The 16,847-nt window shown below is 37.9% G+C and overlaps 3 protein-coding genes across 3 annotated transcripts in view; all 3 read right to left on the bottom strand.

Moving 5' to 3' along the window:
• The window catches only part of LOC308350370 (olfactory receptor 8B3-like), a gene marked incomplete at both ends in the record, with an annotated part of 209,653 nt that overhangs the window by 112,950 nt on the left and 79,856 nt on the right, over positions 1-16,847 (bottom strand). The window lies entirely within an intron of this gene.
• Positions 1,814-2,746, bottom strand: LOC308351902 (olfactory receptor 8B3-like; the record flags this gene model as incomplete). The annotated part of the gene is made up of 1 exon (XM_080817855.1): positions 1,814-2,746. The coding sequence occupies one exon, from the start codon at positions 2,744-2,746 to the stop codon at positions 1,814-1,816; it is 933 nt and encodes a 310-aa protein (XP_080673981.1).
• On the bottom strand, positions 14,126-15,058 carry LOC308350357 (olfactory receptor 8B8-like; the record flags this gene model as incomplete). The annotated part of the gene is made up of 1 exon (XM_080815539.1): positions 14,126-15,058. One exon carries the CDS (start codon positions 15,056-15,058, stop codon positions 14,126-14,128), a length of 933 nt encoding a protein of 310 aa, XP_080671665.1.

Raw genomic sequence — 16,847 nt, 5'->3', positions numbered from 1 at the left:
GAACTATTGGGACTTCATCAAGATAAAATGAGATAAAATGTTTCTGCACAGAGAAGGAAACAATCAACAAAACTAAAAGCAACCTTCATAATGGGAGATGATATTTTCAAGTAACGTAACTGGTAGGGTTAATACACAAAATATATAAAGAACTTACCAAAGTTAAACACATAAAACATTACCCAATTTTTAAAAAATGGGCAGAAGACATGAAAAGACATTTTTCTGAAGAAGGCATACAGATGGCCAATAGACACATGAAAAGATGCTAATATCACTCATCGTCAGGGAAGCACAAATCAAAACTACAATGAGCTATCCCCTCACATCTATCAGAATGGATAAAATCAATCACACAGGAAACAGCAGATGTTGGGCAGGATGAGGAGGAAAAGGGACACTCTTAAACTGTTGGTGGGAATGCAGCCTTGTGCAGCCACTCTGGAAAACAGTATGGCTGTTCCTCAAAAGGCTAAAAAAAGACTACATATAATCCAACAATTGCACTAGTAGGTATTTACCCAAAGGATACAAAAATACTGATTCAAAGGGATACATACACCCCAATGTTTATAGCACCATTATCAATATAGACAAATTATGGAAATATATGATATATATTTGATATATGGATAAAGATGTGATAGAGATGTAGAATGGAATATTACTCAGACATAAAAAAGAATAAAATCTTGCCATCTGCAATGACCTGGATGGAGATAGAGATTATTATGCTAAGCAAAATAAGTCAATCAGTCAAAGAAGGACAAACATGATGTGATTTCCATCATATGTAGAATTTTTAAAAAAGAAAATGGGGGGGTGGGGAAAGAGAGAGGCAAATCATTAAACAAATTCTTGACTACAAAGAACAATCTGAAGGTTACTGGAGAAGAGGTGGGTATGTAATGGGTAAGTAAGCATTGGGGATTAAGGAGGGAACTGGATGTGAGGAGCCCTGGGTGTTTTATGTAAGGGATAAATCATGAAATTCTATACCAGAAACTAATATTACACTATATGTTAACTAACTGTAATTTAAATAAAAAACTTGAAACTAAAAAAAAGTAAGAAAAAGTAGAGCAAAATAGACTACAAAGAGTAGTAGACATAAATCAGAAGGCTAGCCATTTAGTCTAAATATTTTCTTCACAAAGCTGTGTGACATTAGGTAAATCTATTTACACTGAGCTTCACTTTCCCATCCATATAATAAAAATATTTTTTTGAACAATTTTGTATTGGTTTGACTGTACAAAAGTAAAACAGAAAAGTCTGCAAAAAGACTCTTGGTACATGATATCTAAAAATGAAAAATTGATTAATCTTGATTGTCATTATAGAATCATCAACCTCTGGCATTTAAAGAAGATATATTCCTCTCAACTGGAAGATAGAAAATAAGACTACGAGCAGAGTAGATAATATATATCCTATTACCAATTGGCAGATAAGAACATGACCAGTAATACAATGTCACCCTTCTATTACCTAATTCAATACTGTAAAGAGTATGCATCATGTTCCAGAGGAAAAAAACATGTTGAACATCAAAATGGGGAGAAAAAGAAACAATATGTTTCTTACTCAATGCTATTACTAAACAGAACAAAAAAGTGGAGAAGATATTGTGGTACTGGTGAGGAAAAGAAGAAAACCTAATATATAAAGACTAAAAATAAATTGTGAGACTCAAATGCCCTTTATCTCATCATTAGAAAAAAATGCTTAGAAGATTTCCACTAAGAGTATTTTATTTAAATACACAGAATCCCCATGTGTGACAAATTACACAGATAGATGCTGTTTCTGATCAAAACACTGTCCTACGTACAGCTTTTCTCACAGCAAGTTTAATGTCCTTGTTTCTCAAGCTGTAAATGAAAGGGTTCATCATTGGAACTGCAATGGTATAAAAGACAGAGGAGATTTTCCCCTCATCCATAGACCCAGCAGAAGATGGTTTAAGATACATAAATGCACCTGATCCAAAGAAGAAAGAAACAGCAATTATGTGGGAGCTGCACGTGCTGAAGGCTTTGGACCTGCCCTCAGTGGAGCTGATACGCAGGATGCTGGACAGGATGAAACCATAAGAGACAAAAATGGTGACACTGGGCACAATCACATTGATGCTCAACACAATGAAAACCACCAGTTCATTGACATAGGTGCTGGTGCAGGAGAGCTGGAGCAGAGGGAGAATGTCACACAAATAATGGTTGATGGTGTTTGCATCACAGAAGGTCAGTCTCAGCATGCATCCTGTGTGAGCCATGGCATCCAAAAATGCCTTCAAGTATGAACCAAGCATAAGACTGGAACATACTTTAGGGGACATGGCAACGTTATATAAGAGTGGGTTACAGATGGCCACATAGCGATCATGGGCCATTGATGTCAGCACATAAGCTTCAGAGGCACCAAAAAAACAGAAAAAGTAAAGTTGGGTCATGCATCCCCTGTAGGAGATAATATTCTTCTTTGATGTGAAGTTAATCAGCATTTTGGGTGTAAACACAGAAGAATAACAGAGGTCTATGAAGGACAAATTGAAGAGGAAAAAGTACATGGGGGTGTGCAGGTGTGAATTCAGCTTGATTAGAGTCACCAAACCCAAATTTCCCAACACAGTGACCACGTAGGTGACTAGAAACAGGCAGAACAGGGGGAGCTGGAGATCTGGTAGGTCTGTTAGCCCCACAAGAATGAATTCAGTCACAAAGGAAGCATTTACAGGAGTCATTCTTCTCCAAGGGAATCTGTGAACACAGGAGGAAAAAGTTACAGAGAACAATCCAACATTTCCCACCATAATCTCCCCTTACAGGAGTTGGATTTGTACTGGAAATGTCTGAGACTAGCACAACATGGACCCACAGAAAATGCTTAACTATTACCATAAATCTAGTTACTTGGGACATTCCCTCAATAGAGACTTAATAAGCTGTGAAAGCAAAGAGATACAAAACTTGGCCTACAGTATGAAGGCCAGTGCTTCCATATGCCAACAGGATTGCTGTGAAAAACAAAAGTTAAGGGAGGAGATTGGACTGGGAGATAATCACCTTCTCTCATTTCATTTCTTTGACCATGTGACCCCTCCCCTCACCAGTAAAATTGGAGGCAGCAACCCCACCAATTGTGGTGTGGTGGGAATGTTAGAATGTTTTTATCCAAAAATAAAGGACCAGAGTCTAGGAGAGTTTAAGTTCCTGCCCCATGTCACAAAGTAAAGAGTATAAATGTACAAGAGTGAGAATTCTGTGCATGGAACTACCAATAAATTGTACCCTTGAAACCTAATAATGTCTCTGAACCTTCCCTGCATCACCACCCTCTCTGAAACAGGTGCTTCTACCAATTTCACATTAGTCTGAGAACTGCAAATACTAGAAAGAAATTGGCATATCTTAAATCCCTGGACTTCCATCACAAAAGGAAGACATGAATATAACTGGAATTCAGAAACTCACCCTCCTTTGGCAGGAATACCTTGGTCCTTCTTTACCAGTATTACCTCTGTGGTCCTGAAAGGGTAGATTTAGTCTCCTTAGCTTTGCTCCGTTTGATTCTATGAGGACACAGCCCACACTTAATTTCTGATGAGCCCTGGAAATCCTCCTGAATCAAAGATATTAATTTCTGATTATGAGTCCTTTTAAGCAGCATACAAAAATAAACAGTCTTTATTATTTTCATTTTGGCCCTTGGTAAATCACAGAAGACTTAAGGTGAAGGCAATGATATAATGTCCTCAGTTATAAACAGGGCAGAAGTTTGCTCAGTCTCTTCCGCAGGGAATGGTTTCTGGGGTAATAGGGTCTTGAGGGGATTGTATTTACACAAAGGACCACAATGGGTCTCTAGTTCCTTAGGGACTCAAAATTTGACTCAAGGTTTCCCTCCACTGTAGGGATTAGACATCTCTCAAAGAGGAGCCAAAAATAAATTCTCATTTCCCATTCAGCAATATGGCAGAAGAGGAAGATCTAGACCCTGCGACCCTTCATGAACACAGTGATCAGAAATGTTTCCTGTACAGATTCCCTTTGCAAGAAATCCAGATACTAGTTAAGGTAGTCATGTTCCCAGTTAAAGCATGAATCTAGTAATATGGGATATGCCAGGAAAATTCTAGCTATCCTGTTGTTGTAACACTTTTCCCTGCACAGTACCTTCAAATTCAGAAAAAACCCTTCAGTTTCTGGCATCTCCTGGGGAGGAAAAGAAGTACATCTTGTATCCAATGCACCAGTGTTTATTAGGTGTGTCCAGAAGATTAAATTCTAGATAGTCTGTGTCAGAAAGCAGAGGGGATACAAGACACAGCAGACTTTAGCTGCCCATGGAAAGAGACAAAAAAGATGGTGGTTTGGGCTGGAAGTCACCAGAGTTCCTTCCCCTACCTCAGTATAGAACAAGCAAATGAAAACCCTTTCTTACAGCTTCTCCCTGGTGAGAATAAAATGTGCACTATGGTGATGCCTGGGTGGCTCAGTGGGTTAAGCTGCTGCCTTTGGCTTAGGTCATGATCCCAGCGTCCTGCACCAGGCTTCTTACTCAGCAAGGAAGCCTGTTTCTCTCTCTGCCTCTGCCTGCCACTCTTGTGTTCTGCCTTCTCGTGTTCCCCCTCTCTCTCTGACAAATAAGTAAATTTTTTAAAAACGTGCACTATGTGTCTAGTAACACAACTTCTCACTGAGCTCCCTGAGGAAGTGACTTCAGTGCTGCTTGTTTGAGAACACAGACCCAACACAGCACAGTATGGACGCAAGAGGCATAGGAATGCAGGGCATCCTGCAACTAAGAACAAAGAAAGATGTTGTTAGTACCTTCTCCAGTCCAAGGCCAGTGCATGAATGTTAGGACAGATGGGTGTTATGTCTAATGTGCAGACACCAATGTATAGAGTCAATGAAAATGAGGACAGGTTGAAATACATTCAAAAGGCAGTAAGAGAAATCTCTAAACTGACACTAATGAAATGAAAATATGTGATTCACCTGACAGGGAATTAAAATAACTGTCCTAAGATGCTCACTGGAGTCAGAAAACAATATACAAACCAAAGGAAATTTCAACACAGAGACAGAAAACTTAAAAGTATTAAACAGGGTGCATGGGTGGTTCAGTGGTTATGAATCTGCCTTCAGCTCAGGTCCTGATCTCAGGGTCCTGGGATCCAATCCCCTGTCAGGCTCCCTGCTAAGCAGGGAATATTATTCTCCCTCTATCCCTCCCCACCATTTGTGTCCTATCTCTTGTTCTCTCCCTCTCTCTCTCTCTCTTTTAAATAAATAAACAAACAAATAAATAAATTCTTTTTTACAAAGCTAATGCTTTAAACATAAATCATGGAGCTGAAGAATACAATATCTGAACTGAAAAATTTACCAAAGATATAAAAACAAATGAGATCAAACAAAAGAAAGGATCATTGAATTTGATTAAAGGTTAATGTAAATTATTCATTCAGAAGGGCAAAATGAAAAACAAACAAAAAATAGTGAAGAAAGCCTGAGGGACTTATTGGATGCTACCAAGTGGATCAATGTATGCATTTCAGAAACCCCCACGGGAGAGTAAGAAAGAATCAGAAAACATATTCAAAGAAAATGAAGGCATAAAAATTCCCAAATCATGGCAACTTCCCAATAATGTGACCTATTTATAGAAAAATAAAACTTACTAATGATGTTGAACATTTTTTCACATGTCTGTTAGCCATTTGTCTGTCTTCTTAGGAGAAGTGTCTTTTCATGTTTCCTGCTCATTTTTTGACTTGCTTATTTATTTTTTGTGTGTTGAGTTTGGGAAGTTATTTACAGATCTTGGATACAAGCCCTTTATCAATAATTCATTTGCAAATATCTTCTTCCATTCCATGGGTTGTGTCTTAGTTTTGTTGACTGTTCCCTTTGCTGTGCAGAAGCTTTTTATCTTGATGAGGTCCCAAAAGTTCATTTTTGCTTTTGTTTCCCTTGCCTTTGGAGTCATGTCTTGAAAGAAGTTGCCATGGCTGATGTCGAAGAGGTTACTGCCTATGTTCTCCTCCAGGATTTTGATGGATTCCTGTCTCACACTGAGTTCTTTCATCCATTTAGAGTTCATCTTTGTGTATGGTGTGAGAAAACAGTCGTTTCATTCTTCTTTATATAGTTATTCAATTTTCCCAGCACCATTTATCGAAGAGACTTTTTTCCATTGGATATATTTTCCTGATTTGTCAAAGATTAGTTGGCCATAGAGTTGAGGATCCATTTCTGGGCTCTCTATTCTGTTCCATTGATCTATGTGTCTGTTTTTGTGCAGTACCATGCTGTCTGGATGATCACAGCTTTGTAATATAGCTTGAAGTCAGGCATTGTATGCCCCCACTTTGGCTTTCTTTTTCAACATTCCCCTCATGATTCAGGGTCTTACAGTGCACACAAAGATAAACTCAAAATGGATGAAAGACCTTCATGTGATACAGGAACCATGTCTGAGTGATGGCATTAAGGTGGACACATGAGGTGATGGCATTAAGGAGGACACATGAGGTGATGAGCATGGGGTGTTATACACAACTGATGAATCACTGAATACTACATCTGAAAGTAATGATGTACTGTATGTTGGCTAATTTAGATTTTAAAAAGAAAATAAACTCAAGATCGCTTACTCAATATATGATCTTAAAAACAAAACAAAACAAAAAAAAACAAAACAAAACAAAACAGACACATAGACCAATGGAACAGAACAGAAAACCCAGAAATAGAACCAAATTATACAGTCAACTCATCTTTGACAAAGCAAGTAGAATATCCAAAGGAAAAAGACAGTCTCTTCAAAAAATGGTTTGAGAACACTGGACAGTGATATGCAGTAGAATGAAACTGAACCACTTGCTTAAACCATACACAAAAATAAATTCAAATTGGATGAAAGATCTAAACATGTGACAGGAAACCAACAAAATCCTACGGGAGAACAGGGGCAGTAACCTCCTTGACATTGGCTGTAGCAAAGTCTTACTAGATATGTGTCCTGAGGCAAAGGAATCAAAAGCAAAAATAAACTATTGCTGACTTCATCAAAATAAAATACTTCTGCAAAGCAAAGGAAACAATCAACAAAACTAAAAGGCAATCTTCAGAATGAGAGAAGACATGAGAAGGAAGGGAAACATGAAGGTGGAGGGATGATAGGGGAGACAACCATGGGAGACTGTGGACTCTGGGAAATAATCTGAGGATTTTAGAGGGGATGGGGGGTAGGGGGTGGCTTAGCCCAGTGATGGGTATTAAGGAGGGCACATATTGCCTGGAGCACTGGGTGTTATATGCAAACAATGAATCATGGAGTACTACATCAAAAACTAATGATGTACTGTATGGTGACTAACATAATTTTTAAAAAAGAAGGTATCTGTAAATTACATATTTGATAAAAGGTTAGTATCCAGAATATATAAAGAACTTTTAAACTCAACAGCCAAAAATGAAATAATACACTTAAAAAATCAGCAGAAGACATGAACAGACATTTCTCAAAAAAACGTACAATGAACAACACACACATAAACAACATCACTCATCATCAGGGTAATACAAATAAAAACTATGAGATATCACCTCACACAAATCACAACTGCTAAAATTAACAACACAGGAACCAATAGATGTTGGCAAGGATGAAGATAGAGGGGAAACCTCTTACACTGTTGGTGGGCATGTGAACTGGTACAGCCACTCTTGAAAACAGTATGGAAGTACTTCAGAAAGATAAAATAGAACAACCCTACAATTCAGCAATTGCACTACTAGGTATTTACTCAAAGGGTACAAAAATACTGAATCAAAGAGATGCATACACCCCAATGTTTATAGCAGCATTATCAACAATAGAGAAATTATGGAAAGAGCCCAAATATCCATTGAATGATGAAATGATAAAGAAGTGTGGTATGGATATACAATAGAATATTAGTCATCAAAAAGAATGAGATCTTGGGGCGCCTGGGTGGCTCAGTGGGTTAAGCCTCTGCCTTCAGCTCAGGTCATGATCTCAGGGTCCTGGGATCGAGCCCTGCATCAGACTCTCTGCTCAGAAGAGAGCCTGTTTCCCCTCTCTCTCTGCCTGCCTTTCTGCCTACTTGTGGCCTCTCTGTGTCCAAAAAAAAAAAAAAAAAAAAATGAAATCTTGCCATTTGCAATGACATGGATGGAGCTACAGACTATTGTGCTAAGTGAAATAAGTCATTCAAAGACAAATGCCAGATGATTTCACTCACGTGTAGAATTTAAGAATTGAAATAAATGAACATAAGGGGGGGGGGGAAGAGAGAGAAAGAGAGAGAGAGATTCAAACCAAGAGACAGATTCTAACTACAGAGGACAAACTGATGGTGACCAGAGGGGAGGTCAGTGGGGTGGGGATGGGATGGATTAAGTAGGTGATGGGGATTAAGGGGGGCACTTACCGTGATGAGCACAGGGTATCGTATGTAAGGGATAAATCATTAAATTTTACACCTGAAACTAATATTACACTGTATTTTAACTAAGAGTAATTTACAGCAAAATGTGGAGAGGAAGACTATCATGAATGTAAAAGGGTTAAGAAAATGAAATTACATATATGTTATGAGAACTAGCTCCTCTTTACATTAACCTAAACATACTGACTGATAACCTACTACAGACCTATACAATGGGGTTCACTATGGACGTTGCTCCTTCCACAGAACCTAGTAGAAATTCCTAAGACTATTTCATGTTACTCAATGCATTACTTCCCCTGGTTTCTTCTGTGTGAGCCATTCTGTAGTTGGAAGGTTGTTCCCTTCCCCGATCCTTTATTCTCAGTCCTGGCTTTTTGATTACATTAATATTTAACTTAAATCCAGGTAGAATCCAAGGTTTTCAACCACAATTTATTGTGAAAGTTAGCATACATACATATATCAAAACCTATAAAATACACTTCGACCATTATTATAACTGAACAGCTTACAATGACCATGCAGACCTAAGAACAGATTATTCTGTGTCCCAGAGCCCTCTGTGTGCCCCTAGTCCTCCCATTCTCTACCACGATACTGACACAATTAGGCTCCAGCTTTTGTTCACAGCTTCGTCACTTAAGTGGGCCCTCATGTTGTTCCATGTCCAGCCAGAAGAAGGATGAAGAGAATGTGGAAGTGATTATTATAGTCTATCTTTATGTGTTTCCATATATTGCGAAGGCCAGTATAAAATAAGAATTTATCCACACATTCTAAATTAGGCAATAGAGCTTCCAAATATAAAGTGGGAATGATATTTTCCTCACATTTTGCTTAGTTTAGCACGTTGCTTTTATTTGTATTCTTGGACTTTTCAATTCACTGAAAACATTTTCATGATTCACGGATATTTAACAGTATAGTACATTAATAACAATAATAAGCTGATATATTTAGAATCAAACCCAAGTCCTAGTCTCAGCTCTACCACTCACAAGTTGCAATTTGAGACAAACCATGAACACATCTGAGCATCAGTTTCATCATCTATGAAATGAAAACTAAGCTTCCCTCTCCTCTTTATCTCACATCATTTCCCCTTGAAATACATAAAGTGACAGATGTGACAGAGCAGAAAATCTAAAACACATTAAGAGCAACTGCAACACCCTGTACATCTCAACATTAATATTTGAATGGGTTATTTTAACTTCTTGGCAGAGAGAGACTTTCAACAGCCCCTTCCTTTGATGCCACCAGCAATCCTCAGGGATTGCTTCCTCAGGGAGAAAGATGAGAGTCTCTCCCTCAGAAAGTAAAACTTCACACTGAGTATGATTTTCATGTTCAAATCTACATCTTTTATACAACTAAGCCCTGCAGATAAACTGACTTCTTCACCTGCTGGTCAGCTGATAAGACAGTGTAATGTCCCAGTGCATGAGACAAAAGCCAAGTATGCCAGACTCAGAGAAAACTACCATGTCTGTCCCCCAGCATGGACATCAATACAACAAAATCACTTTTAAGAAGAAATTTTTACTACATAAGGGTTATCTTAGAATCTACTGTTGTGTTAAGAAAATCTACTTTTATATCTTTCCCTTCTTCTGCCTTATTTATATTTGTGACATATACCTCAATGTCACACATTGCTAGGTACTCAGAGGTACAAAATGTGTGTGTGCATGAAAGTGAATGTGCATGTGTGTGTTAGTATGTATGTGTGTGCATGTGTGTTTCCACAAACAAGCAACTGATTAAAGCAATAACTATTTCCTTTTCCTAGATTCAGCAAGTACTTCCTGCTTGGCCCTTCCTCTGGAGCTGGAACCATCTACCTGAAAGTGGGTTGCATATAGTCCAATCAATGTTAGGCAGTGATCTCATAAAATATCTCATACAATATAACTTGAAAACTGTGTGTAGGGGTGCGCGCGTGTGTGTGTGAGAGTTTAAGGAGGCAGTGTCAGGAGAAGTGGAGAATGAGGTTCAATAAATTTAGGGGTTCAGCAATTAAAAGGACATGGAACTCAGAACCCCTTGTATTTCTGCTTTTCATGACTCCTGAACCTTAGTGAACCTGATCGTGCTCATTCCAAACCTCGTCTGAGCAACACTATTAGCTCACTTACACAAAGTTTACACAAAACAAATTCAGAATGTAATTCAACTTTGCTTCTGGTCCTGAAGTAGGAGAATCATTTTCTGTTATTTCCTAGAAAGTCTAAGCTTTCTTACTGATTCAGACAGCTCTGTTCTAGGACATAGGTACAGACAAATCCCATGACTTCCCTGCTTGACTTCTAGCTGTGACAATTTCAATAGACTCTTACTTCTAAAAACTTCTTTTTGGCCATTCACATAGCACAAAAAAAGCAAAAACCATAAGGGATAACTACGCCGTGCTTGTAAACCACCTGACTTGGTTCTCCTTTTTTTTAAAAGAAGTCCCAACACATGCATAGTGCTTAAACTACTCATCAGAAAGCTGTCAGCTAAGTTGCCTATTTTTTAAAGATTTTTTATTTATTTGGCAGAGGAACACAGAGAGCACAAATGAGGGAAGTGGCAGGGAGAAGGAAAAGCAGGCTCCCTGCTGAGCAGAGAGCCTGATGTGAGGCTCGATCCCAGGAGCCTGGGATTATAACCTGAGCTGAAGTCAGAGGCTTAACCCACTGAGCCACCCAGGTGCCCCAGCTAAGTTGCTTTTACAAAAACTTGGCAAATCTTAACTTTAATAAACTGCCTTTATAACTTTTATAACAGTTTTAATGAACTTTTCCTCCAAATAATCTGAAAAATGGAATTTAGTGCAAAAGGTAGATTATCCTTTCTGCAATAAAAAATAATCGTTTCTAAAATTCTTTTTTTGGAAATTAAGAAGATTGAATCCATATTTTGAGGCTTCTCAAATGAAAGATTAGTGACCAGGGTTAACATATACTATTAGGTAGTGCAAGTAGTGATAAAATATATAAAAAAATGGACACATCTTTGCAATGTCTATAGTGGTTCCTAAATATCAGCATATATCGTTTACTTATTGACACACTTTTTTCAATAAGCAAAACAATTTCATCAAAACAGACAGCAACCCCAATGTTCATAGCAGCAATCTCCACAATACCCAAACTGTGGAAAGAGCTGAGATGCTCTTCAACAGATGAATGGATAAAGAAGATGTGGTCCACATATACGGTGGAATATTACTCAGCCATCAGAAAGGATGAATACCACCATTTGCATCAACGTGGATGGGACTGAAGGAGATTATGCTAAATAACACAAGCCAAACAGAGAAAGATAATTATTATATGGTTTCACTTATTTGTGGAACATAAGAAATAGCATGGAGGACATTAGGAGAAGGAGGGGAAAAATGAAAGGGAAGAATCGGAGGGGGAGAAGAACCATGACAGACTATGGACTCTGGGGAAAAAAACTGAGGGTTTTGGTGGGGATGGGTGAGCCAAGTAATGGGTATTAAGGAGGGCACATATTGCATGGAGCACTGGGTATTATATGCAAACAATGAATCTTGGAACACTACATCAAAACTTAATGATGTACTGTATGGTGACTAACATAATGTAATAAAAAAAAAACAGACAGCAAGTAAAATAAACAAACAAAAACTACAACCCAAACCAACTATTCTATATAAATGGAACTTGTTAAAGGAAAATCAAGCATGTTGATATGGAGGCCAGGGGATGTGCTGTGAGATGTCATTTGAAACTATAAGTCAGCAACTGCATGGTAACAGATGGCAACTAAATTTATCATGGAAAGCATTTGATAGTGTGTATAAATGTCAGATCACTATGTTCTATGCATGAAACTAACAGAATATTAAATATCAATTACACTTCAAATAAAAATAAATTGTTTTTAAACATAAATATTAAATCATAGTCAAGGTTTTAGTAATATCAAGCATCTAAAACAAAAACAAGCCAACACAGCAGTTAGTTAAATTTAACAATACCTAAATCTTGAGTGGTAATTAGAAAACAGATAAGGTAGTAAATATTATTAAAGTTAGAAATATTTAAATTGTCACCTGATTAAGGACTAAAGATTTTTGAAGTAAACACCTTTTTGTTTTTTCTCAAAATAAAAATAATCCAGTATCCTATACCAGAAAAGAAATTGTCAAAATTGGGTTTCTTTAGCCAATTAAATTCCTTGACTTGTGTTCTATAAAGTTCAGTAAAACAGTATCCATTTTTCCAAAGAAGACATACAGATGACTAGCAGACACAGGAAAGGATGTTCAACATCACTCATCATCGGGGAATACAAATCAAAACTATAATGAGCTATTACCTCACACCTGTCAGAATGGATAAAATCAATGACAGAGGAAACAACAGATGTTGGTGAGAATGACGATAGAGAGGAATATATATATATATATATATATATATATATATATATATACACACACATACATATACATATACACACATACACACACACACACACACATGTATATGAATATTAGCCATAAAAAGAATGAAATCTTCACATTTGCCAAGACATGCATGGAGCTAGAGAGTATTATGCTAAGTGACATACGGCAATGAGAGAAAGACAAATATCATATGATTTCACTTATACATGAAATTTGAAAAACAAAACAAATGAATGTGGTGGAGGGAAGAGAGGCAAAACAGATTCTTGACTAAATACAACAAACAGGTTGCTAGAGGACAGGTAGGCAGGGAAATAGTTTAAATGGGAGATGTTGATTAAGGAGGGAACTGCTTGTGATGAGCACTGGGTGTTCAATGCATGTGATAATCCTGAAATTCTACACCTGAAACTAACAAAACACCATATGTTAACTAACTGGAATTTAAATAAAAACTTGAAACTAAAAGAAAAAAAATAATAAAGAAGAGCAAAATAAACCACCAAGAGTAGAAGACATGAATTTAGAGGCTAATCATTTAGTCTAAATTCTTACTTTATAAAGCTGTATGGCTTTAGGTAAATCGAACTACTCTGAGCTTCACTTACCCAGCCATACAATAAAAATATTTTTTTCTGATCAGTTATGTGTTGGTTTGACTCTACAAAGGTAAAAAGAAAAATCTGCCAACAAAACTCTTGTTACCTGATATGTGCATATGCAAAATGGATTAAATTTGATTGTCCTTATGGAATCTTCAACAACTAGCATTTAAAGTGGATATATTCTTCCCAATTGGAGGATGGAAAATGGGAGTACAAAGTATCTGACACATATTCTAATACCAAGTGGCAGATAAGAACACCCCCAATAATACAATTTCACATAGTAGTGTTACTTATTTCAATACTTTAAAAATAATTCATCATGTTCCAGAGGAAAAAACAAGTTCAAAGTGAAAATAGGAAAGAGAGACAACATGTTTCTTACTTAGTGCTGTTAGTGAACAGAACAAAAACATGGAGAAGATATTGTGGTATTGGTGGGGTAAAAAAGACCTACTTCATAAAGACTAAAAATAAATTGTGAGACTCAAACTTCTTTTACCATATTGGTAAAAAAGGTCAGGAAGGCTCCCACTAGAATTACTTTATTTAAACATACAGAATCCCCCATGTGTAATGAACTACATGGACAGGCAATGTTTCTGGTCAAAACTGTATCTGATTCAGAGTTTTCTTCACAGCACGTTTAATGTCTTTGTTTCTCAAGCTGTAAATGAAAGGATTCATCATGGGAACCACATTGGTATAAAAGACAGAAGAGATTTTTCCCTCATCCATAGACGCAGCAGAAGATGGTTTAAGATACATAAATGCACCTGATCCAAAGAAGAGAGAAACAGCAATTATGTGGGAGCTACACGTGCTGAAGGCTTTGGACCTGCCCTCAGTGGAGCTGATGTGCAGGATGCTGGACAGGATAAAACCGTAAGACACAAAGATGGTGACAGTGGGCACAATCACGTTGATGCCTTCCACAATGAAAACCACCAGCTCATTGACATAGGTGCTGGTGCAGGAGAGCTGGAGTAGAGGGAGAATGTCACACAAATAATGGTTGATGGTGTTTGCATCACAGAAGGTCAGTCTCAGCATGCATCCTGTGTGAGCCATGGCACCCGAAAATGATACCAAGTATGAACCAAGCATAAGGAGAGAGCACACTTTGGGGGACATGGCAACGTTATATAAGAGTGGGTTACAGATGGCCACATAGCGATCATAGGCCATTGATGTCAGCACATAAGCTTCAGAAATACCAAAACCACAGAAAAAGTAAAGTTGGGTCATGCAACCCCTGTAGGAGATAATATTCTTCTTTGATGTGAAGTTAACCAGCATTTTGGGTGTAAACACAGAAGAATAACAGAGGTCTATGAAGGACAAATTGAAAAGGAAAAAGTACATGGGTGTGTGCAGGTGTGAATTCAACAGGATTAGAGTTATCAAGCATAAATTTCCCAACACAGTGATCACATACATGATTAGAAACAGGCAGAACAGGGGGAGCTGGAGATCTGGTAAGTCTGTTAGCCCCATCAGAATGAATTCAGTCACAAAGGAAGCATTTTCAGGAGGCATTTTTCTCTAAGGGGATCTGTGAACATAGGAGAAAAAGTTACACAGATAACAATTCAACATTTCCCACCATATGTCCTCTCACAGGAGTAGGGTTAGTACTGGGAATATTTGAGACTACCCCAAACTGGACCCACAGAATCTGTTTTGTCATTATCGTGAATCTAGTGACATAGACATTCCTTTATTAGAGTCTTTATAAACTGTAGAAGCAAAGACATTCAAAACCTGGCCTACACTATGAAGGCCAGTGCTTCCATATGCCAAAAAGACTGCTGTGAAAAACCAAAGGTTAAGGGAGAAGATTGGACCAGAAGAGAATCACCTTCTCTCATTTCATTTCTTTGACCACATGACCCCTCCCCTAACCAGTAAGATGGAGTCAGCAACCCCACCAACATGGTCCTGGCCTCTAATGGGGTTTGGATGTGATGTGGTGGGAATGAAGAATGTGTTTCTTATCCAAATATAAAGGACCAGAGTCTAGGAGAGTTTAAGTTCCTACCCCATGTCACAGAATAAAAACTAAAAATGTACAAGAGTGAGAATTCTGAGCATGGAACTACTAATAAATTGTACCCTTGAAACCTAATAATGTCTCTGAAACTTACCTGCACCACCACCCTTTCCTAAACAGGTGCTTCTACCAATTTCACATGTGTCTGAGAACTGCAAATACTAGAAAGAAATTGGCATATCGTAAATCTCTGGACTTCAATCACAAAAGGAATACATGAGTATAAATAGAATTCAGAAACTCACCCTCTGAAGGCAAGTACACCTTGGCCTTTCCTTGCTAGTATTACCCCTGTGACCCTGAAAGGGCAATTTAATCTCCAAACTTTTGCTTCGTTTGAGTCTGTGAGCAAGCAGCCCACACTTAATTTCTGATGTGTCCTGGAAATCCTTCTGAACTACACATAATAATTTCTGATTATGAGTCCTCTTAAGCAGCAGACCAAAATAAACAGCCTTTAGTATTATCATTTGGCAGAAGACTTCAGGTGAGTGAATTGGTATAATGTACTCAATTATAAACAGGTCAGAAGCTTACTGGGTCTCTTCCCACAGGGAATGGTTTCTGTTATAATAGGGTATTGAGGGGAGGACGTATTTACACAAAGGACAACAAGGTGTCTCTAATTCTTTAGAGATTCAAAATTTTACTCAAGTTTTCCCTCCAGTGTAGGCATTGGACATCCCCCAAGAGGACCCAAAATAAATTCCAATTTCTTTCTCAGCAAGATGGCAGAAGAGATAGCCCTAGTCCCTCTAATCCTCCATGAACACACTGATTCAGAAACACTTCATGTACATGTTCTTTATATAAGAAATCTGAACAGTGGTTCAGGTAGTCCTGTTCCCAGTTAAAGCATCAATCTAGTCACATTGGAACGGCCAGGAAAATTCTAGATATCCTCTTGTTGTAACAATTTTCCTTGCACATAACCTTCAAATTGGGACAAAACTCCCAGTTCCTGTATTCTCCCTGGGGAAGGAAAGAATTGCATCATGTATCCAATGCTCCAACATTTACTAGGTGTATCCAGAAGACTGGATTCTAGATAGTCTGTGTCAGAAAGCAGAGGGGATACAAGACAGCATACTTTAGTTGCCCATGGAAAGAGACAAAAAAAGATGGTGGTTTGGGCTGGAAATCACCAGAGTTCCTTCCCCTGCCTCAGTATAGAACAAGCAAATGAAAACCCTTTCTTACAGCTTCTCCTTTGTGAGAATAAAATGTGCACTATGTGTCTAGTAACACAACTTATCTCGGAGCTCCCTGAGGAAA

This window comes from Martes martes, assembly GCF_963455335.1.
Source record: "Martes martes genome assembly, chromosome: 10".
Classification (NCBI taxonomy): domain Eukaryota; kingdom Metazoa; phylum Chordata; class Mammalia; order Carnivora; family Mustelidae; genus Martes; species Martes martes.
Note: the sequence above shows the minus strand (reverse complement) of the source record. Positions and strands in the feature narration are given on the sequence as shown.